The sequence below is a fragment of the Lissotriton helveticus genome, chromosome 6 (genome assembly GCF_964261635.1).
Source record: "Lissotriton helveticus chromosome 6, aLisHel1.1, whole genome shotgun sequence".
Classification (NCBI taxonomy): Eukaryota; Metazoa; Chordata; class Amphibia; order Caudata; family Salamandridae; genus Lissotriton; species Lissotriton helveticus.
The window spans coordinates 1,651,979,049-1,651,996,275 of NC_136067.1; the positions used below are offsets into that span (position 1 = coordinate 1,651,979,049).

General features: G+C 44.4%; 1 protein-coding gene across 2 annotated transcripts in view; it reads left to right on the forward strand.

Moving 5' to 3' along the window:
* The window catches only part of GZF1 (GDNF inducible zinc finger protein 1), a 70,722-nt gene extending 54,410 nt beyond the window's left edge, over positions 1-16,312 (forward strand). For both annotated transcript variants that reach the window (XM_078649502.1, XM_078649503.1), the window contains exon 6: positions 15,869-16,312. In XM_078649502.1, coding sequence (XP_078505628.1) covers positions 15,869-16,216 — 348 coding nt within the window. In that variant the 3' untranslated portion in view covers positions 16,217-16,312. The remainder of the gene's footprint in view (positions 1-15,868) is intronic.
* Positions 16,313-17,227: the final 915 nt, after the last annotated feature.

Consider the following 17,227-nt stretch of genomic DNA (forward strand, 5'->3'; position numbering starts at 1 on the left):
ATCTGATGCTTAACAATCCTATCTCCCACTTATTTTCACTTCAAACTCATGCCTATGGTCAGCGACCAAACACTCAGATCTCGTCCTCCAGTACGCCATCGAAACACTACCCATATAGGCCAAATGACATACACATACTGATCCATCCACTGCACTACTACAAAATACTATGCTCCCGGTTGCAAATGTGTTTCATAAGGGATTTGAAGAGCTACATAAATAGAGCTGTAATATAATACAAATACATTATGTCAAAGGCCGTGGGTAGGTCCAGCAGGATCCTTTATAATTGCGGCTCTACCATAGGAAGTAAGACTATTTCTGTTCTACTGGCTGGATGAAAGCCTACTCCCCTGTCTCCAGGCATTTAGCAGGATCATATTGTTTCAGCTTCAACACTAGCCGACCAGAAGGTCATTGACCATGTGGCCCGGAAAATGCATACAGCTTTCAGGTTCTTCCCTAAATGCCACCACAAGTTTGTGCAGAAGGCTAGCCACTTGTCTGCAACTTGTCTGCCTAAGAACCGCACATCAGAGGGTTGCAGCACGTGTGCTGAGTTCCAACCGAAGACCTTCAAAGTAAGAGAAAAACAAAGGTAGGCACACTATGGCATGACACAGGCACAAAAACATACCCCAGGGAAGGCCTAAAACGATGCAGAAATAACACAATGACACTATTTCAATGACAAGACAATCAACACTGAGAAGGGGAAGGTTCTAAAAAGGCTGTTGCCTAAGAAAGAAGGGGAAATAAGGAATGGAGCTGAAAGGGCCGGACTCCAAACACCAAGAAGTCTACCTCGACTTTCAATTTTTTTTAGGGCAAACAAAAGCCCAAAGAGCCCCCTGGATTGAAACACAGCGATACCATAGGAGGTAAAGCCGCTAAGCCAGCCTTGACTCTGAAAAGCAGTCAAGAGCACAGGTGGGAGAAGTTCGCATACAAGGGGTAAACTTTGGTGCCAAAAAAGAATGCACTGATGGTCGATGTCGAAAAGAAAGCTTTCGAAGTTTAGAGGAAGAAAAGATGCATCGGGCCAAAATGGAGGCATTAATAAAGAGGAATAAGGAGTTTGATGACCTTAAAGGAATACAAGATCCCCGCCAGTCCTCCCCCTTGGAAGACTGGCAGGATGTCAACGCTGCCTCACCAGAGGAGGATAAAAACACATACCCCTTAGAGGCCCTCACCTCTGTGGTGTGTTTCACTCACCTTGGACGACTGGCGCTCGTAAAAGGAATCGCGCGCTTTCACCCACACAATATATACTTAACGACGCTTAATTAGTTAATTAGGGGTGTGTCCTATTTTGTAAATAAAACGGTCTTGGTGGGTCCGAGACATTGAACAGTCCATCCGGTGTCCTGTCGTTATTACTTCCTCCTACACAACAGCTTGGCGACGAAGGTGGGATCTCTGTGCTGTTCTCCCTTCTTTCCACCGGGTTTTGGTGTGCTCACGGTGTTCCTGCCGGCTGTATTATCTTAGCGTGCTATTCTCCTGCTGGTTTCCAGTTCTTCATTGTTGGGGAAGCGGCGCTTCCTCCCGGACTGGTGATCCTGCCCTCCATCTGCTTGTTCCTTGACGGACTTTTGGGGGCGTGGCTGGCATTCCGTGACGCGCTGCTGTGGTGGGCCGGATGGCTCACGGCAGTGACAGCACGTTGGCTGTCACTTGTTCTGGCCCTGTTTGTTGAGCTGAGGGGCCGCTTTTAGCACCATTCTGGACACTGAAAAGGCGTCTCGTGGCAGGAGCGCTTTCTGGTTCTTTGGAGAGGAGGTCATTATGGCACATTGGCTGCCAGCACTGATTTTGTGCGATATGTGCGTGATAATACTGGAACATTGCTGAAATACTACTGCCTTGGTATTATTGGCATTTATATTGACCCAGGCTGCCTTAGCACAAGATACATATGTTGATGGCCATATTAATTACGGGTTAATGACAGCTACAGTGATACGTTTCTTTGGGGTGCATCATGACGACTATACCCCCAGTGGAGAATTTCCTATTAGATGGTCAACCATCTGCCCAGGCTGCCCGCTGGAAGGAGTGGTTGGACCGTTTGGAGAATTATTTTGACGCCATTGACTTGGTGGAGGATCGAAGGCGTCCAATGTTGCTGTATCTTGGAGGGGCGGCAATTCATCGTTGGGGGCGGTCAGTAGTGGAAGGAACTCCACAAACATATAATACACTGAAGTAAGCCCTGACTGCCCATTTTGAGCCCCTGGCGAACCCTGATTACGAGAGGTTCCTGTTGCGCCAGGCTCGGCAGTTACCTGATGAGTCTGTGGACATATTCTTTGCACGTCTGCGCACTTTGGCTAGTACTTGTCGTTTGCCAGATGCTGCGGACGAGATCAGGGCCCAATTCATACAGGGATGTTACTCCAGTAAGCTTTGTGAAGCGATACTGGAAGTGCTCAATATGCCGATGGCTGACATGTTATTTATTTATTTATTTTTATTTTTGACATTTATACAGCGCTCTGTCACCCGTAGGTGTCCTGGCGCTAAGTAATACTCCTTAAGGAAAGTCAAAAGGGGAATATTAGTTAGTGAAGAGCAGGTCTTCAAGGCCTTTCTAAAGGCCATAAGGTCAGTCATCTTTCTAAGAGGGAGGGGCAGGGCATTCCAGGCCTTAGCTGCCCCAGCACAAAACTTCTGCCTCCCCAACGTGCCCTCCTAATGCGAGGCACTGCAATCAACCCTGCATCAGTTGATCTAAGATGTCTGGCCGGGCAATACCAATAAAAGTACTGCCTGAAGAATGAGGGCCCTAAGTCTTGCAAAGCCTTGAATACCAGGCACAGTGCCTTAAACAGGCACTGTGTTGACCCGTGGCAGGTCTAAAGAACTATCGAAGGTTAGGGCTGCTCATATGGATGCTGCCCTTCAAGCGGTAAAGATGGGACCGGTAAATGCGGTGTCAACCAGGGTGTCGAATAGACCCAGGATGATGTCTCGAGGCAAAATAGAGCGACCCCAGACTTGCTTTGGTTGTGGGGGTTTTAATCCTCATAAAGGGACTTGTCCAGCGGCAGGGAAGTGGTGTTCCAAGTGCAATAAAATGTATCATTTTGCAATAGTATGTCGTTCTGCCCCTGCCCGAGGGTCTGTTCCTTCATCCTCTGCTCAGGTGTATTCCTGCTGCTTCAAACATAATGGAAGGCGATATGGATGACGATGATGAACTTGTCCATGTTTTACATGTATTGCAGCCTGGAGGTGTCATGAGGAAAGGTTTGCCTAAATGCTGTGTGCTAGTGAATGGTCACTCTGTGCCCGCCTTAATTGCTACTGGTGCTAGCATTAATGTAATGGCTGAATCCCTGATGATGGGACTGCCGCTTATACCTGTTCTGAACGAAACACCAACCAAAGTGTTTGCTTTTAGAGCTCGTGAACCACTTCCATTGGCTGGTGTTTTTTCCGCAGAGATTTCACATAACTCTCTTGTTGACAACACGTTGGTGTATGTTACCAAGACTGGCCAGGGCATGCTGTTGAGTTGCCAGACAGCTGAGAACTTGCATCTGGTTGTCTTTGCACTGGCCATCCATCAGAGGACTGTTGATGACTTGCTGACCTGGTTCTCCCCATTGTTTGATGGTATTGGCTGCTTGAAAGGCCGGATGATTAAACTGCATATAGATGAGTCAATACAGCCTGTGGCGTTACGTCATCGAAGGGTAGCTTTCCATCTTCGGCCAAAAGTGGAGTCTGAGTTGGCTAAGTTGGAAGAGGCTGATATCATCGAGAAGGTGGAGGGCCCAACTCCATGGGTATCTCCTATTGTGGTTGCACGTAAGCCTAAACAGCCTGGGGAGGTCCGAATATGTGTGGACATGCGTTTGCCTAACCTGGCGATTAAACGCGAACGGCACCTTACCCCAACTATTGATGATATTGTGGTGGAGGTTAGGGTCTCGATGGTTTTCGAAGGTGGATCTGACAGCCGGTTACCACCAGTTGCTGCTCGACCCTGCCTCCAGAGCCATAACTACATTTTCTACACATGTAGGCTTACGTCGGTATAAATGCCTTAGTTTTGGCATTTCAAGCGCAGCGGAAGTGTTCCAGGGCACTATTCGTGGGGTTTTGTCTGGACTGGATGGTGTCATAAATGTCAGCGATGACATCTTGGTACATGCCCGACCCTGGGTGGGCATCTCAGCCGTCTTACCAAAGTATTTCAGAGGTTGTTGGACCATGGACTCACCCTGCATAAAGAAAAATTTGAATTTCTGAGGAGTGAGATATCTTTCTTTGGTTACCGTTTTCACAAAATGGTGTGTCTCCTGATCCATTGAAGGTGTGTGACATTCAATCCGCTCCTGCTCCTGTGAATCTGTCCGGTGTCAGAAGTTTTATGGGGATGGTTAATTACTGTGGACACTTTATTTGTGGTTTGTCAGGTTTGACGGCTCCCTTACGGGAACTCACCAAGAATGGCGTTGCCTGGGACTGGGGTCCGGAGCGGGAAGCTGCTTTTCAAGCAACTAAGCAGGCCCTCTCTGCTGATACCACGTTAGTGTTTTTCAATCCTTTGCTGGACTCTGAGCTTTCTGTGGATGCGAGTCCAGTAGGTTTGGGGGCTGTGCTTTCCCAGCGGCAGACGGATGGTGTGGCTTATGCTAGCCGTGCCTTGACTGCCACTGAACAGCGATATTCCCACATTGAAAAGGAAGCTATTGCGGTGCATTGGGGTTGTCGTCATTTTCATTTATATTTGTACTGACAGCCTTTTGTTGTTTACACTGATCATAAACCCCTTATTCCTTTGTTTACGGGTTCCTCTTCGAAGCCTCCCTCCCTCCCATTCCCCCCCCCGTATTGAAAAATGGATTTTGCAGTTACAGGACTATTGTTTTTCAGTGGTTGTCCATCATGGGGTTATGAATCCCGCTGATTACTTTTCCCAGCATTTTCGTCCTGCCACCTTTACTGAGAAGCAAGATGCTGATGAAATGAAGGAGTATGTGCGTTTGCTGGTGGAGCGCTCTCGGCCTCTACCTATTTCTATGGAGGAAATTGTGAGTTCCACAGCTTTGGATGGGTGCCTTCAACTTTGCCTGTCCATGATTGGCACTGGGAAATGGAATGAACTATTATCTTCCAGTAAAAGTCGTACGGTGGATGCCAGAACCACCTTGGCATCTCTGTTTCAGGTGCGTAATGAATTAGCTTGTTCCCCTGAGGGCTGTCTCATGAGGGGTCCTCGATTGGTGATTCCTGCATGTCTCCAACAGCGAGTGGTGGCTCTGGCTCATATGGTCCATCAAGGGGTTGTGAAGACCCGTTTAAGATCAAAGGTGTGGTTCCCTGAGATGGACGCTCTGGTGGAGGATGCTGTTTTGGGATGTGCTCTGTGTCAGGCTGCTGGGGGAGGCAATGCACCGGCTCTCATTGTCACGGAGGATATACCTTTATTCCCCTGGCAGACGGCCAGCGCTGACTTTGGGTGTTTACCTGATGGTCGGCATATGTTGGTGGTGATAGACGATTTCTCTAAATATCCGGAGGTTGAAATAGTGGATAATACCACTGCATGTCGCACAATCCAGCTGTTTGATAAAATCATGGCAACTCATGGTTTATTTTCCGAATTGAGAACTGATAATCGACCACCCTTCTCTAGTCATGGTTTTTCATCATATTTGCAGTCTAGAGGCATTGTCCATCGGAGGGTCACTCCTTTATGGCCTCAGGCTAATGGTGAAGTAGATTGTTTTATGCGCACAATCAATAAGGCCATTAGGATTGCTCTGACTGATCGCCAGGATTTGGATTGTGCGATATATTTGTTCTTGAAGGAATATCGGATGACCCCTCATTCCACCACAAAGGTCAGTCCGATGTCTCTTTGTATGAATCGTCCCATTAATGACTTTGTGCCCCGGATGGAGGCGATCCCAGAAAGCTATGAGGGTGCGGCTGCAGAACTGAAGAATCGGCAGGTGAAGAACGATAAGGTGGCATTCCGACGTGGGGCCAAACCCAGGACTTATGTGGTTGGTGATCTCGTATTGGTGAAAACACGGCATCGGAGAGGGAAATTTAGTTTGTACAACCCACGACTCGGGCTCAAATGGCAATCAGTTCATGGGACTAAAATCACTGCTATGAAGGGTGGCGTGGTTATTTCGCAGAATGTATCTTTCTTTAAATTGTATTGACCTCCCATGTCTATTCAGGATTATGGACGAGTATTACCATCTGATTAGGACTCTGTATGTTCAGAGGATAACTTTACTGATGTGAGATCATTACCCCCTGTTTCGGATAATGTGCCATCTGGTAATATGCCATCTAGCCAGAGTGATGAGAATGCTTCTGTGTCACCCTCTGATATGTTGTTTGAACCCCTTCCTGTGTCCTCCCCTACGGAAAGTTTGTTAACTGAGTCTGGTATCTAAAGACGGGGTGTGGGGAGATATCAGTTACGTCCATGTCCTACTCATTCTACCCGTTTGAAGGATTATGTTACATGATTATGATGTATATAGTTATTTTTTAAATTTTTTGGGGGTTATTGGAGGAATGTGGTGTGTTTCACTCACCTTGGACGGCTGGCGCTCGTAAAAGGAATCGGGCGCTTTCACCCACACAATATATACTTAACGACGCTTAATTAGTTAATTAGGGGGGTGTCCTATTTTGTAAATAAAACGGTCTTGGTGGGTCCGAGACGTTGAACAGTCCATCCGGTGTCCTGTGGTTATTACTTCCTCCTACACAACAACCTCCAGATGGTATCTCAGTGTGCAATGCAGTAGTCAAGCAGGCGGCAGACACATTCAGCATGGAGCTAGAGGAGGAACAAAGGGAATCATGTTTCCTCCTGGAGACTGCTGCCTTCGCAGAGAAAGAGAAACATCCAGACAATGCTTCCAAGTGTACTGGAGCAGGGAAGGGAAGCTTTCAAAGAACCAGCTATGGTGAAGGCTGTTACTCCTTTGCTGGAGAATAAGTACAGGCATTCCACACAATTCCCCGCATACATCAGGGGTTCATTGGATGCTGACTCCATCATCGTATCCACGGCTCGAAAACAATCAATTGTAACAGCAACACGGTGCCAACCCTTTGATAGAGAGAGAAAGAGGGTATTTATGTTGGGTAGGAAGATCGAAAGTTTGGCGGTGGTCCAATGGAAAATCATCAATTCCACGGCACCCCTGTATCTGTATGTGCACCACCAATGGAAGGAGATGGAGAGTTTCCTACAACACCTCCCAGAGCAATATCAAAAGAGGGATAATACATCATCCAGGAGGGGAAGGCAATCACCAACATTAGCCTGAAGTGAGCCATCGACACAGCAGACAGCTTTGCACCACAACCATGCTAAGGAGGCATGCCTGCAGGAGTTACAGACATGCCCTTAATAGGAGGGACGCTTTCAGAACAGCAGTGGATTCGATTTAGAGGTTAAAGAAGGGTAATGATGCAACAAAGTCCATGGATTCACTGCAGCTCAGAGTCCATTTCTGGGGAGTAACTGCTCCACATAGGAGAATAACCTCGTGGGGGCACTACCTGTACATATTTTGGTGGACAACAGGCTTTGCACAGCACACCGACACAGGTGCAGTTCACCGAACCACAAAGGCAGCCCTTTTGAGTCTTTGTACATGGAAGAGGTACCGTACCAAGACACACAGAAAAGTATCTTCTCAAAGCTCACCTCTTCCATATAGTATTCCTCAGGGTATGGCACATCAACTCTGACAAGTGGGTACTCACATAATGCAACACGGATATTGTATAGAACCACTGCCCAACATCAAACCAAGGACAAGACCCCAAAGCAGCATGGACACCATACACTTGAGACGGGAAGTCACCAACCTGTTGTGAAAAAAGGCTATAGCGCCGGGACGCCCCTTTGCTGGGGCAGCTGCGCGCGGTATAAATTATATTAACATAACATAACATAACATAGAAAGGGTACCATAACAGAAAGGGGGCAAGGAGTATATTGAGTCTTCTTCCTAATAACAAAAGCTGACATGTCCAAACGGCCCATCTTATACCTTGGGGCCCTCAACAGGTACACCAAGACACAAAAGTTCCACATGGGAGAGGGGATTCCAGAACAACAATAGACCCCAAGGAAGTATTACCTTCACCTGCCAATAAACAATGGACAAAAAAATTCTTAAGATGAGTTGTAGACATGGTGCACTACCAGTTAACGGTGCTGCCATTCGGGAAAAAGTTGGTAGAAGAAAGGGTATTCATGTCTAACTGTACCTGGACGATTGGTTGATAAACACAAAGTCATACCAACAATGCAAAACCAATAAATAGAAGGTCAAGGAATCACTGTACAGCCTTTGTTTCTTCCTTAAAAAGGAAAAAACATCCTCGGTATCAGAAAGGGAAAAGATTTTCCTAAGGGCCAGGCTAGACTCGAAACATGAACGAACCTTCCCCACCAAGAAGAGAATTCAAACAATAATAGGACATGTTCGCCTCTACTGAAAGGGGTAAGCTGACAGTGAGGACAGTGGAGAAACTCAAGGGCATGATGGCACCATGTATATCACTCATACCAAATACCAGGCTCCACTTGAGATTGACCCAGAAGTGGCGACAGATATTGGTCATAGGCAAAAGGGAGCTGAGAGGATCTAGTTGTTGTAACAAAGAGCACACTAGGAGATGCAATGGTGGAAAAACAGGAACATTACAGTAGGCAGACCATTCAGACGTCCATCTCCACTGTTCTCATAACAACTGGCACATCCCACACAGGTTGGGGAGCACACATAAACAAACTTAACATCGGGCTAGTGGAGGCCAGAGGATGCTGTGGAACACATAAAAATCTTGAAATTCAAGACAGTGTTTCTAGCCCTCAAGCTGTTCCAGTCGCAAGTCAGAAAAGGTAGTAAAAATACCACCGGGTTACATTGCCACCTTGTTCTACCTCAACAAGCGGGGGACAAGATCACGTGCTATCCAGCCGTGGACATGGTTGATAAAAAGGAACATAACGCTAGTGGCAATCCGGCTACCAGGAGTGGAGAACACAGAGGCAGATAGACTAAGCAAGCACATCAATGCTACCCAGAAGTGGGAGCTAAACATGTGGACCTGTTCTTAAAACAAGAAACCGAAAAATGCCAAGACTTTACTTCCTGGTACCAAAACCACCACTCGCTGGGGAATGTCCAATCAATATAATGGTAAAGGTAATTAGCTTACAATATTCCATATATTCCTCTGATTCCTCTGGTAATACAAAGTTCTAACAAGCAATCATGGCCCTCATCCTGATTCTACTGCATTGGGTCAGAAAGGCATAGTTCTCTGACCTGGTAGAACTAGCACATGGAAATGTTATGCCGCTACCAACATGGCAGGACTTCCCGGCCAGGTATTTCACCTGGAACTGAAAACACTCAATTTGGCAGCATGGTTCCTTGAGAATACAGAATTTCGACACAAAGGGCAATTTGGGCACATAAATTTCAACTTCAGAACAATATTAGACCTGCCTTAGCTTACCCCCTCACCCCTGTCCTTACTCCTACCCATGTGGGCTCCTCCATTTGGGGTTTTGAATATAGGGGATCGCTAAGAATTAACCAATAGACACCATGATTAAACTGTTTAGTGCAGATATAGGAAGTCTTGCGCCTTCCATAGGCACAGAATTTAAATAAGCAATCACAGGCCTTCTTTAGAATAGCGCAACTCCATTCTTCCCACTCCTTCACAGACCAATGTTGTGTGCCTTTGGGGATGGCCGGAGTGCAGGGAATCACCTTAGTATTAGATGGTAAGAAGTTTAGTCAAAGGCTATATCTACAAATATAGAAAGTTGTGGCATTCTTGTGGGCACAGAAATGTCAATGTCAGAATGGCCAATCATAACCTTAAGTTGGTGTGACATTCTTTCCCTCTTCTCACTCCTTCACCGACCTATTTTTGTGAAGGGTAGGCCTGTAGGGGATCGGACAAGGATGAACCTGGAAGTGCTGTGATCCAAGTGCTTTGTGTAAATCTAATACCGAAAGGGACCTTCTCCGCTGGAGAGAGACCCATACCGTTTCCAGGAACAACTATCTGGATTCTGATTCAAAGGCATACATGCAAATAGGTCCGGTCTCTCTGCAGATCATATCCTTTGGCTGTGAAAGCTCAAAGCAGTGCCTTATGTGGTGTTTAACAGATTGCTTATTAACGTCTAAGAGCTCACTTTATTTTACTACGGGCTTCTCTGCACATTCTTTCTTTCCTACTGTGGAAAAGGAGAAGTAAAAAGCATGCTAGGAATAGCCCATTTCTGGGGATTTTCTTCAATTCTTTTTAGCTTGTCCCAGGATGCTTGTTTCCGTTTCAGGGAAGACCTGGCTGGGCAGTTCGGATGGACTGTTCCCATGAGGCACAGGGTCAAGACTGATTTGCATATAGCTGGGTCTGAACTGAGGTGGCAAAGTGAGCTAAAGAATGATGATGGATTTAACCCAGATCTGTGACTGGGGGTGGGTGTCTGAAAAGTTTCAGAGCTCCGCCCATCATCTCCTTGTGTTTGCCTTGGGTATTTCCAGTCTGCCTATTTAAAAAGAAAGTTACATTTAGATATGCAGAGTCATTTCTCGATTTTGCCTCACGCACATGGATGTAGCATGGGTGGAGATAACCTACTGTTTGAGAATTTTATAAAGATTGTATTGTATTGGTATTTGTATAGTGCTTCCTGTATCATATGGATGCCACCCGTTTAGCCCACCAGGATTTTCCGCTCATGACTACCCAGTTTTTTTTACTTTTTACTGTGAATGAGTCTCACTCATGGTAAATTCATGGTAACTGAACTGAGTGCGGTAACTGTCGGTGTCCGCCTTTTAAAATAAGGTGGCTGTAACACAGCTAGGGTAAGAGGCTCTGGAATGGTTAAACGTGTGCACACATATGTCTGGCTGCTTGGGTTAGACTACTGTTGTGTACAGCCTGGTAATTGCGCTCAGGTAGCCTTTTAAGCTGAAGGTGGGAGGGAGCACACTGCCTCTCACTGCAGCTGACAGTCTGAGTTCTTTTAGTGAGAAAGGACCTCAGTAAAGCCAGCACAGTGCTCCTTACCCCCGCAAGGTGCATTCTTTACACCAAGCGGAAGGGGGACACTATATCAAATACTGCTGACAGGTCCAGCATGACATCCTGGAACACCTGACAACGGAGGTTATCAGACACAGCTACTGAAGCCAGTTCGGTGCTGTGACCTCTACGGAAAGCATTCTGTGAGGAGTCCAGCAGATTCTGTGTGAATATGAACTCGTCCAAATTCTGAATAATACATTTTTCAAAATGTTTTGCCATACTGGCAGAAGCAAAATCAGTCGACATTTTAAAAATCATCTGGCTCCCCGTTCGGCTTTTTTTAATAGGATTAACAATAGTCTCTTTTCAAATTTGTGGATGAACTCCAGAGCCAATTATCTGGTTATAGATTTTTCCCCAAAAAGTCAGGAACCAATCGAAGTACTCTGGGGAGACAAGGATCTTCTGGGGAGCCTGATTTAAAATGCATAAGTAGGGCTTTAATTTGCATGCAGGATATTGGAGAAAAGGTAGACGGAGTAGCCATGGGTTCCTAAGCCATGGGTTCCTTAGCCATGGGTTCCTTAGCCGTGGAATCATCTGTGTCTATTCCAGGGGGGAAAAGTGCCCTCATCTCACTGAAAATCATAGAAAATATTACATTATCGTCTTTAAAATAATCTTCGACCTTGTTCCAAAATCTTCACGAATTTTCTAAGAATTACCGAGCTGTTGGGATGGGGGGTGGGGGGGGGGTGATGTAGCTTCTTCACAGCTTAAAAAAAAGTTAATTGGGGTGTTGTTAGCAGTACTTAATTTTCTAGTGAAACAATCAGATTTACCATAAAAAATATAAAAAATTGCATGTTTGTATATATTACCATTAACTCTTTGTGCTTAAGTTTCACTTTGCACTGGGAGTCAGCGTCTACCTACATTCTTGCCTTCGGCATTGCCATCTAAGATCCTTTAAATCGTCTGAGAACCATGACACAGATGCCTTGGCTCTCGTTGCCACCTTGGATTTAAGTGGGGCGCTTGTTCTATAGTCGCACATACCCAAGTATTAAAGGCCTTTGGCAAGGTAGCATTAGCAGTGTTCTTTGTCATCATATTTCCAACTAAGGCCCCTTACAAATCTATGTGGGAGATTTTACCCCAGCTTCTAAAGGAAACATGCTTGCACTGTGTCCTAGCTTCTTCCATCTGCAATTTAAGGAGGGTGAAAGTGATAGCTTGGTGGTCTGACCAACTAAGTGGAAGGGCCTTCCCAATCTCCAAGGTCAAGTGATTCACAAAAATTCCATCGAGGCTGTGGCCAGCCTTGTAAGTGGTTAGGTGACCAATTGGGAGAACCCAAAATTATTAATTAGTTCTAAAAATGTACTGACCTATTTACTTTTCAGATCTTCCAAATGAAGATTAAAATCACCTAACATGGTAAAATTAGAGTTGGCAATAAAGAGTTCAAGAGTTTGATCCGAGAAATCAAAATACTGCTTGCCAGTGCCAAGAGGGTGAAAGAAGAGAAGCTTACTTTTGGCTTTAAATCTAAACTGCGCTATCTAGCAAATATCCTGTGTATCAGCTGTAGAGGGTTGCAAGGTACAGTTCAGACAAACTCTAGAGATGATTGCTAGTTCCCCCCCAACCCACCCCTCTGCGGGAGCACGATCTAGTCTGATAATAGAATATCATGTTGGGGTTGCTTCTACTAATTCTGGTCCTGAATCTTCCTTAGCCCAAGATTCGGTCACAAATGAGCAGTCTAATTCTAAGTTAACAATCAATTCATGTATTTCAGTGCTGTTTTAACCATCGACCATCCATTCAGCAGAGCGCAAAAAAGCTTTTCCTGAGTTAAGCCCCCTTTATCCTTATGTATTTCCATGTAGTAGTTGGAAGCCATTCCCGGGACCAACTTAGCTTTGGATGCTATTTGCAATGGGAACATTTATGCACCAGGGTATTAGTAGGGTTAAAGATATCTCAAACCACCTTACTCCCTTTAGGAAACCAGATCATTAAGGCCTCCTGGCAGTAGTGAAGTTACGTAACCTCGGGTGGGAAACTGACCAGGCAGTGAGTCATCCAAGGGTGGGGCAAAGCACTCAGAGGAGCTCTTTTATTTTATTTTACAGGAAGTCTGCCTTATACATTTTAATGTGGTAACCAGTTGATAACTGCCTTGTTTAAAATGACACCCACTTATATTAAGATGCTACATCTGGTACATGTGGAGGGATTGTGATTATGGGGTTCAGAACTCACAGGAGTGAAATGCGATATAAGTATGTCACCAGAGGTATTTCTATCTAATTGATGTAAATATTTGAAATTTAATACGTTGTGTTTAGTAGTGTGTGTGTGTGTGTGTTTGTGTTTGTGTGTGTGTGTGTGTAATAAATGTACTTTTCCTTTTTGAAAGAAAAAACACTGACTGGACAATTGTTTATTGGGTGTTGGCAAATTCGGATTGCTAGCTCACACCAGATTTTCTTTGTAGGCATTGGACTGCTCTGCTTCAGTACCCTACTAGAGTCAAGTGCTTCAATGGGGTACTTAGTTCCAAGTAAAAAGGCAATTGCAGATGCATTACTTGTAAAAGACTTATCTTTTGCAACTAACAACCCAATTTATAACACTTTCCGTACCCTTTGCAAGGTTTAGCATGCTTTCTTGTAAGTAGCTGTAATATCATTTATATAGCTTTCTACAGCTCTGAGAAGACACGCGAGTGCTGTAATTCTCACCAACTTCCTGTATGTTGTACAGGTGTAGTATGATCGAAATGGTGTTTGCTGTAGATCATCCCAGGCTGGAGAAAAACATTGGGTGCATGCAGGCTTAGAAGTATTGCCTGGGGCTTTATGCACATAAGCATGTTTTTCCCCCAGAGAATGTGAATGATGGGTGCAGCTGTGGATGCAGGGCCTTAGCAAATATACGTTAATTATGTTGTATATGAGATTGTGGTTGACAGGGCATAGTTAAGACCTCCGGTAATTTTCCCATACATCTAGTGACGCTGTGGCCATACCCCTGGCACATTTGATACTTTCCTACTGTCTTTGATCCATTCAAATTGGAAATGTGTCTACTCTTCTGGAGCTTGAGCCTGGCTTGGATAAAAGAATAGTTTTAATTGCTTTCATGAATTCTAGCTGTTTGATTGCCCATATTTTCTTGGGTAGCGTGTTCTCTGGCTTGCAGGTTTGTACCAGGAAAATTCCTCTGCCTCTACTGGGTTTTCTGAAAGAGGAAAGATCAGCAGAGGTGCCAGTTTCACTCTAAGTTTCAATGTTTGGGTGTAGAGTTTGGTGTGGATTGGAGAAAATCGGTTCAGTGCTGTTGAACACCCTATCATCAATATAGAGAGCTTTAAAGGATATTCTCCTTTCAAAAGGTAGTCAATTCATGACTTTGAGGCCAGGGTGTATTGTCCGTTGTCGTATTGCAGATGGTGACTGTACTAAGCTGGTTGAGGCTTCAATCCTATGAGCGTAGCTTAGCTATTGGAAAATCTATTTTAATGTCCAATATCATTGCAGGTGCTTTTTGGCACATTGATAACCTGTTTTTCAAGTAGGAGTTAGTAGTGCTTGATCACCCCCTATTCCCTTATACCTCTTGGTATGGTTGATCATGCCCAGAGTTTGGTCATAGGTTTCCCATCTTTTATGTGATACGATCTCAGTTTTAAAGGGATTCGTTTTATGAGATTGTGTAGTATTCAGTTGTTAACTGTTGGTAGGCACTTTGTAAGTTCAAATGTCTTTTGGTCTGATGGGCTTTCTAGTTTAAGAATAATCTGGGAGTCATAATTGTAACTTGTAAATTTAAAAGTTTATAAGTTCAGGAGGTGGAACCCTGTATAAAGTGAACCATATATCCGTTGAAAAGGAGCGGTGTCTTCCTTGACGTTGGATAAACGTTTCCCATCTCCAAGAATGGAGATGACCGGTATGGAGATAGACACAATTTGTGTTCTGTGTATCAGGCAGGACTGTATCCATTTTAGCACCGTACTCTGAATCTACCGTGTTCATGATATCATCCCAATTTGCACATAGTGTTGATTCAGTGTTTTTATTAGGCCTGAAACCTGATTGCTCATCAGAGAGGAGGTTGTCTGGTGGAGGAAATATGAGATCTGAGTGAATGCTGCTTTTTCAATTAAATTGTCTAAAATTTACTCATTCGATATTGGGCTATGATTAGTTTAGGTTTTAGTCCCTGCTTCTTCAGGATTCGTTTGATGTAACACATTTTTAGTTCCCTGAAGAATTTTCCAAATTATAGGGATTCATTAATTAACACACTTGTCAGTATTTGTCAACATAGCATCAAGGATGTTCTTGAAAATATTTTGAGGGGTTTGGGGGCTATAAGTATGCCGGTGATCCAGTAATGCTGCTTGTCATTTTTAGCTCAATTGCTTCTTTTATAGACAGAAGTTTAAAGGAACACAGTTTGGGTTGGATGTTGGTGTGATCGAAAAGTGGTCAAATAGAAAGTGGTATGGTTGGTCAGTGCTGTTGCTAGGAAATGAGTCTCAAGATCCCTGGCTTTTTTAAAACCGGTTTTCTGTAAAAGGGGTGCATGGTTTTTGGGAGTGAATAGCGTGATCTGCCATGCATTCCGTTTTTTTTTAAATAACTATTACAAGTAAGCCACTTTCATCAGATCTTTTACTTTTTCGTGTTCATAACCGCTCAGGCAAATGATCCTCGGCTTTTTTCATGGTGTATTGAAATTGTTCTACCCAATTATGCAATAAAAATGACTTTTTTTATTGTAGATCCATGACAAGAAGACACCATGGAAATCTTTCCTTGTGGTTTGCTCATCTAAGAGCGATGACGTTGACAAAAAAGAACATCGAACTGAGGATTATGATGGATCATCAACACTATCCGAACACTTGCCGCCTCTTTCTAAAGATTGTAATTTTCAAAATCTGGTGGTTGTTCCAACAGATGTGACTGAAATGCATCAAGAAAATTCAGCTACTATAAATAACAAACCAGATACTACACTACTTCATCAGGAAGTACTGATCGCTACCAGCTTGAGTGAACTTGCAGTGCTGCATGCACATACTGATTCTATTCAGCCACAGATTCAGGCCATCGTGAACATGGATTAGTGTACCCATTTATTGCCTATGAATCCAGCCTAAAATGAAAGCACCAAATATTCATAAGACTGGCAACAACTTAGAAGTAAATTATTTTTTAATGTATTCTGGATGCCTTTATTCCTGTGTGTTGGAGGTTTATCAAGCACAATGAGTATGTGGCTCAGGTCTCATCAGTAAAGGCATAAGTGCATACACACACACCCATCAAATCTAACAACCAGTCCCCGTATTCCCTTGCTTCTCTCACAACTCTTCTTACAACTGATTATTCCTTTTTCTTTGTCTCATGGAACAAATGCAGTTTACATTTTTGTTTTCTATAGTCCCAAAATGTTTTTGGTTTTTACTCTACAAGTTGCCTCTTGCCTTGCTCAGCCTTCTGGACCCCCACCTAATGCTGCAAAAGCCTGGTCTAAAGTGTAGAATTTAGGGGTTCAGATCCCCTTCAACTGACACTGTTTTCTGCGCATTGTTGATAGTCACCAGATCTGTAGAGGTGAATTCCTGCACCTTTCTCTCAGATTGAGCGCTCAGATTGTTTGTTTACCTCTGAAGGCAATCTTTGTTGGAAGTATTTCTTGGGGTTCTGCGACTCACTTAAGTAAATAGGCAGAAAAACCTTTAGCTTGTCTGTCTCTCACAGGCTCTCCCAGAAGCTTTCAGAAGCCTTATACCAAGAGCTTTGTAGAGGTGCCATGTGGGCCTGATAACGTGGAAAATCCACAAGTGTCCTGGGCTTAATACCAATAGCAAGATAGAGGTGTCCTCTGGGCTGAACACGGAGTGACAATGAGTTGCATGTTGCAATACCAAGAGTACAGTTATATGCTTTTTCCTCTTATTTAACCGGTCCTTGATGGATGGTGCACCAGACAAAAATAGCTCTCTTTGCTCTGCTCTATCGCTCTGGTACATCAGTTTAGACAGGTACTTACAATTGGGATACAAAGGAGAACAAAAGGACACCCCATTGGGCAGAAAGGTTTGTTGCAAGTGACCCACACCTTAAGTCGCCTA